Raw genomic sequence first — 21397 nt, forward strand, 5'->3', positions numbered from 1 at the left:
ATTCCTAATATCTTTTTTTCTATGAAAGTTCAATTTATCAGCGTCATTTTCATAGGATATTTAAACCTGGAAAGTCAGGGAAATCAATACTAGCACAAAGTGATTGGCATATGAAAGTATCTCTTTGTTCATTTAATGACCATTCTGCAAACAAAACTGTCATTAGTTTGACCAGAATTTTTGAGATTTATTTAAGAACCATGATATCACTGTACAATGGGAGACAACTTCAGAGACCTCTATTAGTTTTCCACCTGAATTTTTGGTCCAGAATTTCTCTGAGGGGGAAAGATTATGTATGTAGTTATTAGTAATTGTTCCTTATAACTTTCGGTGGAAACTGACTTCCATCTCCAAGATACTATAATAAGTAGATCAAACAATAAAATTATGTCAAAAAAGGTAAATTGAAATTACCAAAGAAAACTTAAGTAAATTCACACCTAACAAAACTTCAAAAGGCTCAGCATCTCGACAGATTTAATGTTTTGCATTTATAAAAGTACTAATTAGTCTCTAAAACATATCAATCAGATTGAATCAAAAGAATAACTTAAAACTATAAATTATTTATTCTTAGATCTAGTTTCAGATATTTTTATAAAAATTCTGGCAAATACATTTCTTTAATTTATTTTATGAATCAGAAAGAATAGATGAATGGACGGGAAATTAGTTGTCAGCAAGTCATAAACCAATCAACTTACCTAATTTAAAGAGCATACTTTATTTCCAAACAAATGAACACCATCACAATAAGCAACAATATAGCTTCTACATCAATTATAGTAATTATTATTGAAAAGAGTACAGTAAGTGGCTAAAAGCATCAAGATATCTTTAATTCTGCTAGTTAGAATTTAAACAACATGCACTATTTATTAAAGACATTGCAAATTACTGCAATATGTAGATCACATGTTAAATTATATATTCTAGAGTAATGCAATGTAGCTTTCATGATATATATTTGCAAGAGAAAGCATGAGAGCTTGCTAGGTGAAATGAGGGAAGGATTCTAATAGAATTCAGTTTAAAGAGAATTTTCTTTCTAATGTTATCACATATCATTGTGTGTTATTTTTAACTTGCTGGGAAACAATTTCTATGGTCTTAATCTTTCTAGCTATTTATGTACTTAATATTAAAAATGGCATCATGGTTTTCTCAGAAGAAAAATGTTGCTGTCAAATGACAGGCAAGGATAAATTTATTTTTGCAGTAGAACATTAAGTGTGTAATTATTTTTCATATCATCAAAGATTAATTAAATGTCTGGATATAGACTACAGAGTTTTGTAATGTAGTTGTCCATTTGTGTCATGAAAACATTAGTGTATGTGGACAATATATAGAAATTATACTTTGTATTTTTATCATTATTAGTGCAACAATATTTATTTATTCTCTTTCTAAATTCCTGACATATCATAGATATGCTATGATAAATATTTTTATGAGACAAAAAACAATGGTGAATTTAATTTTATACTTACTGATAACATAGATTCATTTTTTTTCCATTTCAAAGAGTAAAAACAATCTACTGTAGTATCCATTGTGTTTTGAAATCTACTAAATTATATGCATATGTATATATATTTATGAATTCAGAATATAACTCCTTTTCATATGTGTAAATATTTTATTGAATTTGTAAAAGCTATGCTTAGGTAAAATTTTCATTTAGAGTAACTTTGCTTCTAAGTTATTCTGTTTCTATTTTTTCCTTATCCTTTCTCTATATTTATCAATATCTTTCTCAGAGAATGAGTACAGTTCTTTTACAGAAAAGTTCTTTTGGGAAAAGATTTCTGGTCACTTATTCATTAATGTGGATTAACCCATAGTGTTACCTCTTTTAATTGTTTTGGAATGTTTTTGAATTTCTAAGTTGGGAATGAAGACTTTCATGTTAAGTGAATTTCAGGTCTTTGTGAACAAGTTGGTGAAATATTTTTTGAGCAGTAAAGAAATGCTCCCTAATATCTCAGAAATCACTTCTGTGCAGGCATACATGGTCATATTACAAGGCAATTTTACATCCTAGAACTATAAGGAGAGACCTAGAAATGTTTAGATAAATAACAGCCTTCTCTCCAACAAGTTTTTAGTGATTAAAAACTGGAGTGCTAAGCCCACTGTTTTCTTCAATGATGCTAGATAGATAATAACCCCTGGAAACATTTCTCTGAGTCTACCAAACTTCTACTGGTTAAAATCTATTATAAAAAAGAATATAATATATAAAAACAACATCATTAGAATCAATATGTTGCCTGATCTAAGATTCTTCAGGAATTGTCATTTTGTTGGCAAACAGTTGTCAACAAAATTAGTACTTTAGGTCTACATTTGAATATTCCATTTTCTCAATTTTAGCTGTAAAAGAAAAATTCAGTTACTTTGTATATATGTTTAAATTTACAATTATGCCAATTTCTTCTTTCTCTAAATGAAACATTTTAACATAAAAATCACTTTATTTACAATACAGAAACTCATCTAGAATGAAATTTGCTAAAAGGAAACATGGCTAATTTATCATTCCAGAATATATTTGCTGTCCTAGTTAAAACTCAATGGCAGAGTATTTGCAGTCTACCTTTACAAATTATGATTCCAGAAAGAAGCTGCTATCATAGCATCTCTTTTTCATAACTATCCCACATACCTTGGTTCATGGTAGTTGAGATAAGAATAATGATCAAGTAGTTTCCATGTAATTCCGTTATCATAAGAATAATGCAATAAAACACCTTCGCCAGGCTGGTTGGGGGCTTTGCATGTACTCAAAACAGACTTGCTTCCTAGTCTTAATGTGAACTGGAGAAACCTAAATAAAAATTTATTAATGTAGATTAATGACTATACCTAAACATTTCAAAATATTATACCCATTAATACTTTTAAAAAGAATTCCAAGAAACTTCATATGAATTACTCATGCTGCTTTGTTGCTTTCTCTCTCTTTTATGCCAGTATGGAATGTATGTAAACACATATATTTTTATGTACATATATGCTTATATGTGTAAAATATTATATATAACAAAGGAAAGGAATGCGTGTTTTATTTGCATTCACAAAATATACATGCTAACACAAATATGTGTATATGACATATACACATTTAAAATGCCAATCATCACTGTACTGCATTATTTATTAGGTACTGAAGGAAGGGAAGACATGGAATGGATATAATCAGCCACCACAAGCTGTCAAATAAATAAAACTATATAAATAATTAATTAGTACTTGGCTCTGACACACATTTTTTGATGCTAACATTTCATATTTTTCCATCTGGCAGGTAATAAATACCCTAAAGTCATTTGTTAAGCAATAATGAATTATAAAAAAGAACAGATTAACCCCAAATTAACCTTTGGTTCTAATCTTAATTTTGATTTAGAGAAAGGTTAAGTTGCATTTTATGTAAATAAGAGAGAATTTGAAAACACCTAGAACAAAAAATTAAAATAGTAATACTATTTGGTCTCTATTGTAATGTCACTTTGCTATTCATTTCTTAGCCCACCTGGATTGTGAGCTGTCAAGAAAGGATGTAATGAGCTGACGCCTCCCATCTTTGTTGAAAACCAATGCCTTTCCACTGGCTAAGACACCACATCCAAAGCTAACTTCAGCACCACGGATAGAGTAAAAGTTGTGATAAGAGGAGAGCCTGGAACTTCCAAAGCTTTCTGAGATGAACATTGGGAATGTTTGGGATGCCATTTCACAAGCTGGACCTGAAAAGCCAGGATCACACCTGAGAGGGAAATACAACAAAATTAAATATTGAACATTATCGTTTTCAATTTTAATCTTTCGCTTTTCCAGAGATTTTCTGAATCTACTTTTGGGAGCAAAAAGTCAAGTATTTCACTGGATTAAGTGGAGCTTATTTGTCTTTGAAGAGTTCTGAGTATGAAGAGTCAGCAATGTCTGGATGATTGTAAATATTCTAACAAATATTTCTTAGTATTGTGGTGCTATAAAAAGATTATGATTAAAATAATAACCTGTAGTGTACCTTTAACAAATTCTACATAATTTACTACATAGATACCTATATTCATGTATAGCTCTATCCTGGAAGTCACTTAATACACTTAATAAAAGTTAAATCTGGAAAATATATAATTTGCTTCAAGTTGATGGATATTAAAAACATACAACAAATTCTATGAATATGCAACTTTTTCTGACATTTTGCAAAAATTGAAAGTTTGTAGATAATATTTTAAATATAAATGCTGTATTTTCATTGAGGTAAAATGCAATGATTATGATCTAACTTGAAATGCATTTAGTAGTAAATATATTATTTGGAACTGGAAAATACAATTGCATTCTGTTCTTTAGTTTCTTTATTGACTCTTTAAAATCCATAAGCTATGGAGATTTTATTGGAAAACATTGACCCTTGATTTATGTAGATAACCTTATTAAAATGAATATCCCAAGTCGGTGGAACTTAAAAAAAATGCCACCATACACTTGTATTTGCTGGCATGTTTTCTTTTTTATATGAACTGACTTGGGCACTTGAGCCACATTTAAATAAATACACCACTGTCTTCTATCCACCACCATAGAAGAAGCTCATTGAGTGTGAGAGGAGATTGAAGCATACCATTTTTATGTCTTCTGTGGATTTTTCTCTAGTGCAAGCAATGTGTCTTCTTTGACATGATGAACATGAAAATATTTACTGTATCATAACACATGTGCAACTTATATTCTATTACCTGCCATCTTGGGGAAGGTTGGGAAGGAGAGAACATGGATGGCAAAATGTAAGAAAACAATTATTAAAAATTATATTGACATATAATCTGGAAAAACAAATATCTATGTAAAAAAGAAAATATTAAATGTGAAGTTGAAAGACCTAGTTTGAATTCTTGCTCTGCTAATACTTACAAATAGAACCTGGAAAATAGTTAAGGGCTTAATAGGTGCTTGTTGACTGAGAAAAAAAGAAACCACTATCTTAAATGTAAAACTTAAATCTTAAACTAGCTTAACATTTGGAATTCCAAAGATTTGATGGATATTTTCTTTAAAAGAGAGAGAGAGAGGGGAGTATGGTGTAATAAATATACAGTTGGCCTGGAGTCAAGAAGACCTAGGATCAAGTTCTGCTTTGTACACATAATGCTATGACCTGGAGCAAGTTATTATACTTCACAGTGCCCCAGGCAACTGTCTAATAATATAAGTTGCAGACTGGGGCCAATATGCATTGCCAAAGGGAGTTTCTCACTGGCAATACCACATATCGATGAAATCACAGGTTTTTCAAAAACAACAACAAAAACCATTAAGATATTTCTTAACCAAGGACTCCTTTGCTCATTTTTTAAATTTACTACTACCCTTTTCACTATTTTTCCCATTTGTTTTGCCTTTCCTATAACAACACTGAAATTTCATTATAATTCAGTTTACATTAGACTGGAATTTGGTAGGAAGTCATTCTTTGTGGAATTCTGTTCAACTTGCTAATGTTTTTAAAAAAACATTTCAGGGTGCAGCTCCGTAGCTCAGTGGATTGAGAGTCAGGACTAGAGATGGGAGGTCCTAGGTTCAAATCTGATCTTAGATACTTCCCAGCTGTGTGACCCTGGGCAAGTCACTTAATCACTATTGCCTACCCTTTACCACTCTTCTGCCTTGGAACCAATACATAGTATTGATTCCAAGATGGAAGGTAAGGGTTTAAAAAAAACATTTCATTGTCAAAAAGAGCTTTAAAAAAACCAATAAAGCAATCTTAGGTCATGTGCTCAAAGGATAATGCCATAGTTGGCTATCAAATTATAAATGGTGTTTCCAGAGGAATTGATTCTGAATAATTCTGCCTGACTCTACCTAGCCCCAAATAAGAATTGTAAGTCCAAGTGATGGCATTCATCACAAACTCTTTTGCCTGGCTTTCCAGTCCCTTCATTTTCTGACAGTAGCTTACCTTTACATTCTTACTTCATATTATTGCCCCTATCCATCCATGTACCCTGAATTATAGTTAAATAACACTTTCTTATCTCTCTACCTTCATTCACACACTTTTCTCTATGTCTAGCCTGTCCTTCCAAACGTTACCTATTGCAACATTTCCCATTCCTTAAGTTGAAACCTAAATGTCACTTCTTCTTTGAAGCTTTCCTTGATCCCCATAGTTATTTTCCCTCACATTGAACCTTGAATTTACATATTTCATAATACTGTTTACCTATGGTGCTTTAAGATTTTCAAAAATTTCAAGATTAAAAATTTTAAATGTTATGGTTATATTCACATTTGATCTTCATTAACAATCCTATATGGTAAGGGCTACAAATAATATCCTCATTTTGTAGATGAAGAAATCACAGAGAGAGGCCAAATAATTTGCCTAGGATTATACAGTAAGGGCTGAGGCTTTAATTTGAAATCAATTGATTCTAATTCTAAGACCCTTCCTACTGTATAAATGGAGATTTTGAACCTAGACTTCATTCCCCAGAAGTCCTTGGTATTTCCCAGAATTCCCTATAATCTCTCCTGCATCTACATATTGGTGAGATCACAATTGGTATTTAACTGGCAGTAATGCCTCCCACTCGCTCTCTTCTTGCATGATGTAGCATTAGCAGTGATGGTGTTAAAGCAGGGAAAATTTGAAAATGGCTAACCAGCCATGGGCACATGGTTTTTTATTTTGTATCCTCTTTATTCCTTGATTTCTAATGATATTTAATAAACCTCATAAAATATATTTTTATTATTAGAGATATAATTTAATTTTTACACTACCATGCCATGTTACTTTTAAATTTATATTTTTGCATGCTTATCAGTTTGTTCCAGGTACATGTGTACCCTTGAAACTTCCATAGTATTGAGAATATGATCACAGTAATTGGATAATGTTTATTAAATAAATTATTGTAATAGAATGATTTAAAAGAATGCATTTCTGACTAGTTAGGTAATCTATTTCCCCCCTCCACTATAAGTAGAGAAGTAATTGAAGGATATTTGGGAATATTCATATATGTATATATCTATATTGATAAGACAACTTAGCAATAGATTGTAGAATTAATAGGTTTCATAAAATGAAATTTTATACTATGCTTCTTAGTCTTATAACACAAAGTTAGCTTTATGACCTTGGGTGGGAAATAGTTTTCTAAGCTTTTGTTTCTTGAGTTATAGTTATTAGTGCTTGCAATATATTCCTCATAAAGTTAGTCTTAGGAAAATGTTTTCTAAACCCTAAAGCACTATATAATATGGATGATTATTTAGATTAAATAATGAAGGCTTAAGATTTCTCTTTTTTAATGACTGTAGTTGGCAATGATATTTAATAAAATCCAATGGATGCTCTGTAGAAGTTTTTGAGGAAAAAAGATTCATAGGTGCTACTCTAAATAGCTCTTTCTATTGAATAAAACATTAACTCGTTGCTAAAGTTAATACATTTCCAGAATTGTAGAATAAAGAAAATATTATACTAGTATTCTTTTAGCATGGCGGTAAACTTAAAAAGGGAAAGGATTAACTATTTCAGTGGGATATATGAAATTTGAGAAAGTTAATCAGGCAATGATTTATAAGCATAAAGAACCTGCTTTTTTGCAAGAAATTTGGGGTAAATGTGGAGTGACCTTTGTCTTTCTCTTGGAATAAAAGGATCAAACAGTTAACATTAGGAGGGAATGTAGATGCCTTTCAATCCAATCCTCTAATTTTACTGAAGAGGAAACTGAGACCAAGAGAGTTTAAATGATTTGCCCAGGTCCTCAGGCTCCAAAACCCACATTTCCCCCACTAAACCATGTCTGTTTGCTCTGAAATTTTCTTCATATCACTGTAATTTTCTTGTATTTTTATTTTTTGGTTCAATTCATTTTTTAGATATAATTTTTAATAATTCTTTTCTTAAAATTGTGATCCATGCTCTCTTCTTCCCTCCCTTTGCCCTCTCCCCAAGATGGCAGGCAATATAATATAGACTATATATGAGATATCCTATAATTCATATTTCCATGTTCCTCACATTGTAAAAGAAGACACTATCATTATACAAGAAAAAAACTAATGATGAAAATAAAATGAAAACTGGTTTGCTTAAATCTGCATTCAGACTCCATCAGTTCCTCCTATGACAGTAGTAGCCTTTTCCATCACGAGTCTCTTGGAGTTGTCATGGATGCTTGCATTTCTTGTAATTTTAAATGCAATTTTTTAATGATTGGAAGCTGAATGGTCAAAAATATCTTGAAATGTTGGCATTGGTTGTCCAATTCCGTAAATATGATGTCCAAGACATGCAATGATGCTCAATGATCATAATGAATGTCTCTTAAATTATTCTCTATTTTTGGAATGTGTGTGTAGGAAGGATGAGGAGAAAAAGAATGGATGATTATGCTGACAAAAAATAGAAATGTATGTAGGTCAAATACAAAGATTAGAAATTTAGCAAATGCTTGTCCAGCCTATGCATTTCTTAACATACAACTGCATATTGGCTTGGCTTAGTTATGTAATAAATAAATTTGAGGTATATATAAATATTTCTCTTTGGTACAATTACTGATATGGACCAAAGTTGATTATTTATTAAATTGCTTATATGCTACTATTTAGATTATAAATTCTCTGATGCCAGAAGGAGGCATGTGGCACATTGGACAGATCTCAAAAAATTTTTGGAAGGGTTTGTGCAAGAGTTGCATAGGTTGAGGGGACAATAGTGGTTGCATTCGGCATTATTATATGCAGTCCCCACATTGATGAGATCAGAGGTCTAATGAAACATCAAAGTTTATATGATAAAAGAACTTCATAAAGAAAAGACTATCATAACCATATACAAAGCCAAAATGACTCACAAGAGCTAGGTAGCAAAGTGGATAGTGTTGTACTTGGATTAAAGAAGAACACAATTTGAATAGTGCATTATGTGCTTACTAAGTGTGTGAGCCTGTGCCAAATTCACTTAACAACTCTCAGACTCAGTTTCCTTATCTGTCAAATGGTGATAATAACAGATACTATTTCCCAAGGTCATTGTGAAGATAAAATAAAAGTGTATGGGGAAGTGCTTCATAAACTTGAAAGCACTGTATAAATGCTAGCTATTATTTGATAACATATAGCATCTATACTATCTGCAATATCCCTAACATCCTATATGGGGGTGGTTTAGAATATTCTTTAAAAAATTCTACAGTTGCAAAATTTTATTTTGTTTTCATCATTGCCCCTGTAAGTTACTATACTTTCTTTTTATAAACACTTAAGCCACTTTCAGTCATTATTCCCATGAAAAGATTAAGAAACTGAACTAGCTAACCAATTGTCTGAAGGCAGAAAATAAATTCAAGGTCTCACAAACCGGATTTTGTGAAAGGAAACATACAGAAAAGGTAAAAATATTCATTTTCTCATCAGAGTTGCTAATTATTCCTGTTTTGTCCATTCTGAGTGACTTGGTCTCTTGGATATATGAGTAAGTAGTTGTTTTTGCAGTTAATTTAGAAAATACTTCAATATTAATTCCAAAAATGACTTAAGAACCCTCAAAGAATGACCCAAATTAATAGGACGCCTTAAGGTTCTGGATTAACATATGGAAAGTAAATATCAATGTATCTAAAATTCAATGAATTACAAAACAAAATACTTGCTTAATTTTTTTTCTAGGTTTAGCATATAGAAATTTATGAAACATACCTCCACTTTACAAAGAATATTTAATAATAACAATAATTTTATAGCAATGAATTTATGTTCAGCATATTTGGCATTTTTCCGTGTGAGAAATCAACCTAGCTAACCTGAAGAAGCATTAGAGTTTATGAATTATAAGAGAAATCACATTTGTTTGTTTTTAATCACTACAAAGATTATTATTAGAGTGCTTACTTGCAGCCATTTCGAGTACATTGTCCTCTTCCAGAGCAGAATTTGAGGCATGATGGGCCAACATAAACTACAGAAGGAAAACAAAGTTTTTATAAATGAAGGCTTGTTATTGGGCAAGCTAAAACCATCACTCCCACATGAAATAATTTTATTAAACAAACATATTAAGTATTGCACTTTATATGTATACATATGGCCCCCATTTGCGGGAATGCAGAGAAACTCAAGATGACATATGGCATGTTATGTGACAAGATTATTGCTTAGGTTACAGTAGTTTACAGATAATTTTTTCAAGATTTTGACACATATTGCATGCAGGAGAAGAGAGAAAGGTTTTTGTGATTTTTACCATCCTTTGTACAAAATTACTTAAAACAAAATATTTTTATTCTATTAAGTGTCTTAATATTTTTATACAGCCCGTATTCTTTCATGAGAAGAAGAATGTCACAAAGTAACACCTACCTATGTCAATAAGTGAAAAGTCTAGATATATTTTCTTGAAATTTCCCACTTTATGTGTGAGCACAATTGAACAATCAACTGTTCATGGTCCTTAAATATATTTCTTAATGTTAATCATTTTAGGGTCAATAACAAATCTCTCAAACAGTTTAAAAACATGTATTTCCCCAAGAAGGTGAGATGTCCTCACTGATATTGATATAGCACTGTCATTTAGAAAATTACAGTATTCTATTTGTGGGAAGTTAGAAATCCAACTTCAGATCATAACTTAAGAACTGAAAGGGACCTTAGAGACCATCAAATACATTTGCCTCAGAATAAATGAGCCAAAGGGAGGTAAAGTCACTGCTAAGTGCCAAAAGCTAGTTGGGGTCTCAATTGGATTTTGAGCCCAGGTCTTCCTGCCTCCCAAATGTAGTGCTCATGATGTCATGTTGTCTCTCAACATGGGGAACTAAGAACACACACATATCTATAAGAAAATGCATGATTTCAGTTAAGAATTCTTCATGAAGCTTGGATGCTTTTTGTTTTATCAAGATCAAACTGCAAGCTTAACCCCAAGACCAATAAAAAAATAGTTTTTAAACCCATTCTTCAAACTTTGGGCCTTGGACTAGTTCCTGCTCCTTGTTAAGACCTAACCTTTTGTTTCTGACGTTACCAATCCTGGCAGTTGAGCATTCCACTTTGCCCACTGTCTACTGTAACTTCAAAATCAATTTGGCCACTCTGGTGTGTATTTCCCAGAACCTTCCAGCTTTAGGCCCCTGGACAGTGCTAAAAAGGGCTGGTAAGCCTTGTTAATGGTATGGTCTTCCCCTGGCCTTACTTCAGAATAGAATGGGATCAACAATACATTGGCATATGATTTTGTGCTTGTTTTTTGGATGGATGAAACTGATGACAAATATGACACTTATACCAAATATAAGTAGCTCTTGGCTACTCTGAAGGACTATACAATGTACTTAATTATCACTCAGTAAAGTAAAGCCAAAGAAATAACCATTTTCAGTATGTATGGCATCATTTTTCTCCCCAGAGAGAATCTGACCCAATGGCTCCAGGCATAAATGGCTTATATTTTTTAGATGAGTCAATTTATTCTGCTGTTCGGCACAGCCTAGAAGCGACACCAGGTAGTTCCCCAAACCTACCAACCTGAGCAGAATTCTAAAAGTCATTGATTCTAGTGATAAAGTCTCCATTAAAATGAAAAAGTGAACATCTCTAAGGTATGAATGAAAATTCAGTTTTAAGAAAAGTGTTCTTTGTCATTGCAATTTCCTATCCAAGAACTTTAATAAATCGGAATAATCTTGGGTTGCAAATTTTTTGATGATGAACAAATAATTCATGTATTCTCAATGGAAAATAAAAATGTATTTTCCTTTCTTGTCCTATCACTTTCATTTTTTCCCCAGAAAAGTGACAATTGTATCTGAAACTTAAAAATCACAAACAATGGGTTTTTCTACATGACAGTCTTAATGTAGCTACTTTGTTATAATTGTTATAATATGCTTAAGAAGTTTCCCAAGGTTCTTTCATAACTAAACAGGCAATTTGGAAATTTAGAAAAAATAATTTGGATTTAAGGTCAAGCCCTCTAGGTTTTGCTCTAATCTTTCCCTGAATTTCAGTTTCCTGACCTGTAAAATGGAAGTCATAATTCTTGCATAATCTTTTACAGAAAAAAGCAAGGTGCTTTATAAACCCCAATATTTACTATAAGTGTAAATTGTTGCAATTAAGTAGCATAGACATTTAATCTGATGCCATAATAAAAGAATATAATATATATAGAGAGACACTAATAGATATGCATATATACCTAATACAATTCTAACATCCACTGACATGTATTTACTTTTCTTACAGTTGCTTTTCTTCATAAGTATCTTATTTTAACATACAAGTCTCTATTTTCAGAAAGGGTTCAGATTCATAAGGAACTAGGAAGGAAAGAGGAATTGTTCATTAGTGATTCCCTGAAGGAGGCAAGTGTCATGTTCTCCATCTTGCAGATAAGACAGAGAGCTGGTTATTGTTGTTCTTTTGAAGGAGTTGCTTAAGCTGAGCCCTGAGGCAACTCCCTGCTTGGTTGAGGATAGAATTTAAGATTTCCTGTTTCTAAGTCTGCATTATGGCAACACTATTAACCACTGTCATTTCATTTGTTTCACCTTACACTAATAATTCTTCATATACTATCGAGGGCAGATTAGGTACTTAAATACCAACTCTAAGCAGGACACTACAATATCTTCCCCAAAGGGTTATCTTCACTTTCCTTTATTTTGAATTTCTTCATGCATTTTAATAAAGTCATCTCCAGAGAGTTAAAAAATTCAAGCCAATTCAACAAACATTTATCGGGTGTCTAAGGCATGCAATTCACTGGGTCATAGAAAGTTTAGGGTAAGAAAAGACTCATTCTCATGGAGTTAATAGTCTAGAATGGGAGTTGGAAGCAGATAGGGATAATGAAAATACACAATAGTTCTTGTTCAGTGCACTAGAAAATGGCAACCCTATGTGCTATGTAAGGGGGGGGGGTGGAGACTGTTACCAATCAGAAAAGGCTTCATGGAGGAGAAAGCATTTGTGATGGCTTTCAAGGACAAGGAGACATGTAACAGGTGAACAGAAGATTATTTCAAGCACAGAAAAATTGCATGAGCTAAGGTATGGAGGCAGGAAAGATCAACATTAGTTCAGTTTGCTTGGAAAACAAAATTAACAAAGGGGAGTAAGATGACATGAAGTGGGAAACAAGCAGATTGTGGAATTCTGGGGGGTGGGAATAAACGTTAGCTGTGAGATAATAGGGAGCTACTGAAGACTGAACACTGCAGTAATAGGACCAGAAAAATAGATGAGAAAGAGAAGTCGGGCAGCAATAGTAAGGAAGGATTGAAGGGAGTGTAGGAGGAGAAAGAGGAGGCTTCATGAAGACTCGAGTGCAGCAGTACAGCTGGTCTGCTCTAGAGTGGTGGCAATGGGAAGAGAAAGGAAGGGACATTTGTGAGAGACAGTGCAGATAGTATAGATGGCATATTTACACTCGCATGACTCATTTAGGCTTTGCATTTTGTTTTAGTGATAGTATTTCTTTATGAAGGTCTTCTGTGTTTAGCATATAAGCATCCCAGATGTTGTGCCAGCTCCTAAGAGAAGAATAGGCTTTATTTTAATAGCACAGCGAGGGATATATTTATGTTAATTCGATGTAAACAGTTGAAGGGAATGTTAGGCTATCCCTTGTCATCAAGCCTGGGAGTTTGAGTTTCGGGACTTTAAAAACATTTTAATTATGTATGTTGCAAAATACCAGGACCTTTTATTGCTGACTCCACTGCCTTTTCTGATTGCTCATCCCTGGGCTTCCTAACAGAAAGCATAGGCACAAAGGAAGAAAGAGTGTTTAATGAATTGCAGGGCCATAACTTACAAATGTGATGAAGTCTGTGCTGAACTAACAAAAGTGCAGGAAGAGTTTACATCAATGGTATGTGATTATAATAGGCATAAATACTAACTATTATCAATCGCCCACATGTTTCCAAGGATTGGTCCTATTTGTCTCCAGCGAATCCTGGTATCCTTGGTTAGTGCTGCATTAGGAAGGGGGATAGTTATTCGGTTCCATCTGCAAGAAAACGAACACACAAAACCAACTTAATTGCTAAGTTCCAATTCTCATCAATTACTTCATCCACAAGATATTCTACATGCATTGGGTATAACCATTTTTGCTAATAATCTCTCCTTGATCCACTTGTACTTTTATTCAGACATCCATGTATGGTAAAAAGAACTAGGGACTAGGCATCAAGATCCCAGAGTCTGATTCTCAGATCTGCCATTAACTAAATTTATGCCCTTTGACAAATCACAGTTTCTGCATCTCAGTTTCCCTATATGGAGGATAAGAAGGATGGTAAATATCCTTCCAGCACCAATAGTATTAACTTTTGACTAAATTATTATTCATTTGAATTTATTAGTGATCATTTTTAACTGACACAAACCTGATTCAACAATGTATTAACTTAAATTATAACCCATTGACCTAAATAATTATGCATGTGAACTTGTTATTACTGATATTCCTTGCTAAAATCCTTGCTAAATTTTCATGTTAAATAGGTAATAATCTTTCCAACTCTCAGTTGTCTTGTAGAACTTTGTACTTGGTACAAACACAATATTTCTTTTTTTTAATTTGATGGGAAATCTCGAGATAGATTACTCTACACTTGCTGTATAAAGACTGGATATCTACTCATCACCTCTCTGAAGAGAGTGCCATATCATAGCTGGCATCATCCCTTTAAAGATAATTATATTAAATAGAAGAGAATCTATTCATATGAACAACTTTGAGTATTTTACTTGTGTTTGTATTTTAAATACTTATAGGGTTGACTCTGTGACCTCATTTGGGGTATTCTTGGTAAAGACACTGGAGTGGTTTGCCATTTACTTCTTTAGGTCATTTTACAGATGAGGAAACTGAGGCAGATAGGGCTAAGAGACTTGTCTGCAGTCACACAGCCAGAAAGTGTCTGAGACTAGATTTAAACCCAGGAAGTTGAGTCTTCCTAACTCCGTGCCTGGCACCTTATCCATGGGGCTACTCTGTGATTTTTTAAAACTAATACTAAGTATTTGTTTTAAGACAGAAGAGCAATAAAGAGTAGACACCTGGGTTTAAGTGACTTGCCCAAGGGCACACAGCTAGGAAGCATCTGAGGTCACATTTGAATTCAGAACCTTTCAATTCTCCAAGCTTGGCTCTCTAGCCTCTCACCTATCTGCCCCTACTCTATAATATTTCCAACTCCAATGATGCTTTAGAGTGATCAGAGAATCTTAGATTTAGAGCTAGAAGAGATCTTAGAGACTAGTGAATCCCAAATTCTCATTTTACAAATGAGGAAGCTGAGACTAGAGAGTTTAAGAGATTTGTCTAATGTCACATAGCTAGTAAATGCTGGAGGTAAAGAGGTGAATTATAGTTTTTCTCAGTCTTAGTATTTTGTTCGAGCCACTTTGCCTCCTACTTGATACCAGATTACATTAATATAAGTCAAAATTCAATAACTACAATGTATGGGAGTCAGTATGGGGTCTTATCAAACTGCTAGATTGTTACTTTTCACTCACTTCTCCTGTTTGGCTGTCATGTGTACCACACTACCAACAGGTGAGTTAACATTTTTGAAAAAGCATCCCTGATGAAATGGGAAAAAAGACGAATCCCCCAGATGGCAGTGAAAAAGGGGGGGATTTGTTATTACATTACAGTAAAAATGAACATAATTGAAAGTCATGAACATGGTCAGAATAATTCTAAAACAATATGAGATGATGACATGCCTAACAATATAGATTATTATAAAAAGTTCAGGTAAAATAAGTGTAAAAAGCAAATCTGCATTCGTTTCGTGTGTGTGTGTGTGTGTGTGTGTGTGTGTGTGTGTGTGTGTGTGTTTTGCAAACAACCATAAGGAAAGAAGCATCTAGTGATGGAAATGGAGTGTCTTTTAGTTGTACTTAAGATTCCTTTGAATAAATGTCTTCCTCTAAGCAGAGCAGCTATTCAGACAAATTCTTCACATTTATTTAAGGCAGTGAAAGAAAATGGAAGTGACATGGAGAATGAGGACACTTTTATTGCAAGTAGTAACTAGTTTGGTCACTTAAAAACTGAGTTCAGTTGCAGAATGTTAAATGTACCAAAGAGGCAGTCAGAGCAGATAAAGACATTCTAGAATGTTGTTCTGAAGAAAATAATCGAAGAAGGTAGGTACACTGATCAACAAATTTTTAATGTGGATGAACTAGACTCATTCTGGAAAATGAAAGCTTTCAAAATTTACATTCTAAGGAAAAACTCCTCAAGCTTTATTTAAAGTGTCTAAGGTCATCTGACAATTTTTTTTGGACTTAAAGAAGATGGTGATTTTGACTTGGAACCAATGCTTGCTTATTAGTCTTCAAATTCTTGTGCTCTAAGAGTTATATGCATTGATCACTTCCAGTACTTTGGTGGTCAAATAAAGCATGGGCAACTAACACTCTTTGCAAAGATGAAATTATTTTAGCTCAGCTGTTGCAAAGTATTTCAAGGACAACAATAATCCATTGACATACAGCATTACTGATTTTAGGTCATGACCAGATCATTAAATGACACAAGTGTGAGAAGGTGAGCATGAAAATTTACTTGCAAACAGATGCAGCTCTTTGTTTGAGTTGGAATGCTTCATGGTGGTTACAATACCACAGCGGAGATGCTGGACACTACCAGGAAAGGCAATGACCAATGATATGCAAAAATGTTTTGATGATAACATCTCACTCAGGGGTTCTGATGTCCTCTAGCAATATGTCCTGGGAAGCCATATAGGACCCTGTAGATCCAGCTCTCAGAGTCTCAAAGACACAGGTGAGGAGGAAGGGAAGATCAATGTAAGAATCCAAAAAACTATCAGAAAATGCAAAAGAAATCAGTTTGGCCCTTAGACAAAGCTTCAATTCAGGAACTAGAGGGATAGGGAAACCAAAGTAGAAACTGATCAATATAAAACTTTCTTATAGTTCTAAAGATGTCTCAAAGTCCATTCAAAAGAGAGCAGCTCTGAAACAACTGCAAACAGAGATTCAAAGGAAGAAATTTTTTTTCCATAAAGACTACATGAATATCTAGAAGAAATGAAGTAGGGGATAAAAAATATGAAAAGTTCTGGAGGAAGAAATTCAAAGGAGAAATAGTTTAGAGGAGAAAATGGAAGATTTTGTCCTCAAAATGGAACACCTGTAAAACCAGAATAGGCCAACTAGAAATCAATGGTTCCATGAAACAAGAAAAAGATATAACACCATCAATAAGTTAAAAAATAGGATAGGATATTTGATATTAAAATACTGAACAAAAATAGGTCAAGAATAAATAATTTAAGAACTTCTGTCATTATTGTAAACACTGATTAAAAGCCTGGCTAACATACTTGAAGAAATAAAAAATTAAAATTGTCCATATCTCAGAATCAGAGGGTGAAGATAGAAACAATCTAATTCCTGAAAGGATCTCCCAAAAGAAAAAGCCAGGAGCATCATAGCCAAAATGTAGAGCTCTAACATCAAAGAAAAAAACATTTTGAGTATTCCAAAAGAAGCATTTTAAGTATCAAGGAATCAAAAACAAGAAGACAGAGGTGATCTTTATGGAGCAAAAAAAATGTCCAATCACTTCTCATTAAAAAACCCAGAGCTAAGTAGGAATTTTGAAATACAAACACAGAAGTCAAGAGAAATCTAGGTAAACTTATTTGAGAAACTGGGAGTGGCTATGTGATGATTTGGCATTGTCATTCTAATAGTGGGAGAAAAGTCAAGTTTTCTTCAGAATTTTTAATTCTGCAAAGGTTACTGAGAGTGAAATAAGAAAAAAAAGGAAGCCTATGGGTAAACTATTTCTGTTCTGAGGATTTTAAGAGGAAAGAAAGATGGAAGGTAAAGGTCTGAACTAGGAAGATAAAATTAGAATTTGTAATTTCTCATAATTAGGGTATGTGAAAAGTACATAAATTTGGAGGAAGAAGGAGATCCTATGAACCTCACTTATCTATAATGAAGGTTAAATACAATACATGTTCGCTTTGTTGTGGAAATTTATTAGAGTCAATAGAGAAAAAAGTGAAGATGGAGAAAAGGAGAAAAAAAGAAAAAAGAAAAGAGATAGAGCAAAATAGGTATATTCCAATTGGAGAATGGCCAATAAATTATGGTATATGAATGTCCAGAATTTTATCCTGTCATAAGAAATGATGAAAGATAAACTTTGAAAGAATCCTAGGCAGTATCACCTAATGCAGAGTTAAGTGAATAGAACCAGGGGATCAATTTATACAAGCTTAACAACACTGTAAAGAAAAATAGCTTTGAAAGGCTTAAGGTCTCTGGTCAGAGCAATGACCAACCATGTCTTCCAAGAACCTATGTTGAAACATGTCACTCACCTTCTTACAGAGACATGATGAAGATGACATAGAAAGAAGTATTTTTTTTGGTCCAAGTTTTTTTTTTCTTTTTCATTTGATTTTAAATTAAGAGAGGGTTGAAAAGAAGTGGTTAGGAAGAGTGATCCCTCCAAAAAGAAGTTCATTAAAACATTGTAAAATGCATACAAAAGGAATATGGGAGAGTTCAGAGGAAGGCACATGTGAGCTTGGAAGTTTGGAGAGTAGCCTATAAAATTCATGAAATGTAAATGTATATATGTATACACATGTGCAAATATATGTGTATATAGATAATTGATGAAAAAATAGTGTGAAATAGAGATTTGTGATTTTTGTATGGAATTCTCTTCTTGCATTTGGCTCTGTATTTTGAAATGTTCACTTTTGATGCTTAGTTCAGAAAAAATTTAAAAAACAAAAGTTGAACAGAAAAATTTAGAAATCTTCATTTTCATAATTTAATTTTTCTCATGTCAAAAAATTGACAAACTATTTTACAAGCAATTAGAATAAAATAAAAGACCACCTCTAATACATATCTATGTATATGTAATCATTGAAATACAGCTAAAAAGATAAGAGGGCTTTACGACAGATTTACCAAAATGTACTTCCCTTTTTTTGAGGCTATCTTTCAAAATTACCTGAAAAGAGGCACTATGGTTCCTGCCCATTATTTCAGGGCAACCAGACATCAAAGAGGAGATTTTTATTCTTTTACATGTCAAAAGTTTCAAATGTCCTATTATTTCATAAAGGATATACTTACCCACTATAGTTTTCAGAAGAATAGACAGTACTATGAGGGAGATGTGGCCCAGCACATATCTCTGGTAAACATTCAGTGTGAAGCAGAGACCAGGAGCGTCCATGATTGGTTGAAAATTCTAAGCTGACACTGCCATGAACAGAAGAAGCAATGATGAAAGAGGGCAAAGACAAGCAAAGTAAAACAATTCATACCTGACTGAACACAATAGTAGTATTTGAAAGACAAACATAGAAAACCCTTGAACTCAAAGTGCTCATGACTGACAAATAGCTACATCACTTGGGCATAGATAAATTCAATATTTTCAAGATGACAAAAAATAACCTGAGTTTGAGCACTTGAAATTGATAGATTAGAAGGAAATTACTATGTCGCACATTGCTATTTCACAATGCTAAAAAAATTCCAGGTTGGAGATAGGACAAAAGCAATTATGAATGACAATTCATGTTTGGCCCTGCAACTGCTGTTTGATTCTAGTGACAGTTATTAGGAGGTCACTAGACTGACACAGGGTCAAGATTATTTATTTTTCCACAACATGTGCTGCTATTAGAGAGTACCAGGGATATCTTTTGGTATAACTGAGACTAAGTATTAGGATGAAGAAAACAAAGACACTCATCAGACAGCTTGAATTTTCAGAGTAACATTTTGTACATACAATTGGGAAATGTATATAATAGAAAATGAGTGTTAGTCATGTTTATTATTAAAGCAACCCAATTTTATATAAGGATGAAAATGTTTTAGTTTATACTTAAAGTATAGAAGACTACAGAGAACACATACACAATCTCTCTGAAAACTCATTTTTAGTTTTAATAGTCAAATATATTAAACCAAAACCTCAGCCTTCATACCTGTTGCCAGGCTGATGGGTTCCACATCCAAGGTTGATGGAAAACTGTATCATATGGGATACGGTTGAAGGCAGAACAGGCAAGACATGGAAAAAATCTATTGCCCAAACATTCCTATTATATCCTAGGTGATTCTTTTGTCTCAGACAAAACTTGGTGGCAGGAGTCTGAAGCTCGGGGTTGATGACGACAGAAACCAAAGATGGAACCTTTAAGACAAACAAATCCTTTGCAATAACAGGAACAGACAAGAGACTTTTTATGTACCTAAAATGTAGCATTATGGGAGACATAAAAGACTACAATTTCTATACCTCCCCTCCCCTAGTGATTTACTACTCTGATGTATTCAACCATCATCTCTATATAGATCATTCTCAGACTTATAGAAGCAGACCCTATTTCTCACTTGCACTCTAGTTCAACATCTATAGCATTTCTCTACAATTGTCTGCTAGATATTTCCACCTGGATGTCCCATAAACATATCATTTTTAAACTTAACATGCTTAAAAAAGAATTCATTTATCTTTTCACCTAAATATCCCCCCTTTCCTAACATTTCTTTTTCTGTTGAGGATACCACTATCCTTCCAGGGACCCAGTTTGCCATCTAAGAGTTATATCCTTTTCTCTTTCTGATACTCCATATGCAATCAGGCATAAAGTACTTTGGATTCAACTCTATGACATCTCTTTCATTTTCCTCAAAACTTCATTTCCAAGTCTACAATGTATTCCTCTCACTGCTAACTATCACTCTTCTAATAGTTTCACACAGCCTCACTGCTCTCCAATATATCTTTTACATTTTTTCCAAATTGATATTCCACAGGCATCGACCTGCTCACATCCCTCCTACTTAAGAAATCTCAATGGATTTCTATTGCCCTTTGGATAATATATAAACTCCTGTTTAGAATTTAGAGCTCTTCACAATGCACCTCCAAACAATCTTTCCAGACTGATGTCATATTATTTCACCTACCATAGTCTACATTCCAGTACTACCTGCTTTTCTCTGTACATGACATTCAGTATTCTACTTCTGGGGCTTTTTCATAGGATGCCCAAACACATAAAATGCTCTTCCTCTTCAACTCTGCCTCTTGGAATTCCTAGTCCCCTTCAAGGCTTAGTTAAAGTGCCACCTCCTACAAAAGATTTTCCCAATACCCCTAGTTGTTAATGTCCCTAATGTTATCTGAAAATTTGTATTCATTTCCCATGTACAGGTATTCCATTCATATCACAACTTTCCCCATTGTGGTTTTGCTTTATTCAGGTCAGTATAAGAAATTAAATGGGAATTTGGGGGG

The 21397-nt window shown here is 33.3% G+C and overlaps 1 protein-coding gene across 1 annotated transcript in view; it reads right to left on the reverse strand.

Moving 5' to 3' along the window:
• Positions 1 to 21397, reverse strand: part of RELN (reelin) — a 539202-nt gene that overhangs the window by 180122 nt on the left and 337683 nt on the right. The window contains exons 14-19 of the mRNA XM_003342005.3: positions 20079 to 20287; positions 19213 to 19341; positions 13953 to 14062; positions 9937 to 10003; positions 3545 to 3778; positions 2675 to 2836 (exon numbers count right to left, since the gene is read on the reverse strand). Coding sequence (XP_003342053.2) covers positions 2675 to 2836; positions 3545 to 3778; positions 9937 to 10003; positions 13953 to 14062; positions 19213 to 19341; positions 20079 to 20287 — 911 coding nt within the window. The remainder of the gene's footprint in view (positions 1 to 2674; positions 2837 to 3544; positions 3779 to 9936; positions 10004 to 13952; positions 14063 to 19212; positions 19342 to 20078; positions 20288 to 21397) is intronic.

This window comes from Monodelphis domestica, chromosome 5 (genome assembly GCF_027887165.1).
Source record: "Monodelphis domestica isolate mMonDom1 chromosome 5, mMonDom1.pri, whole genome shotgun sequence".
NCBI classification, from domain to species: domain Eukaryota; kingdom Metazoa; phylum Chordata; class Mammalia; order Didelphimorphia; family Didelphidae; genus Monodelphis; species Monodelphis domestica.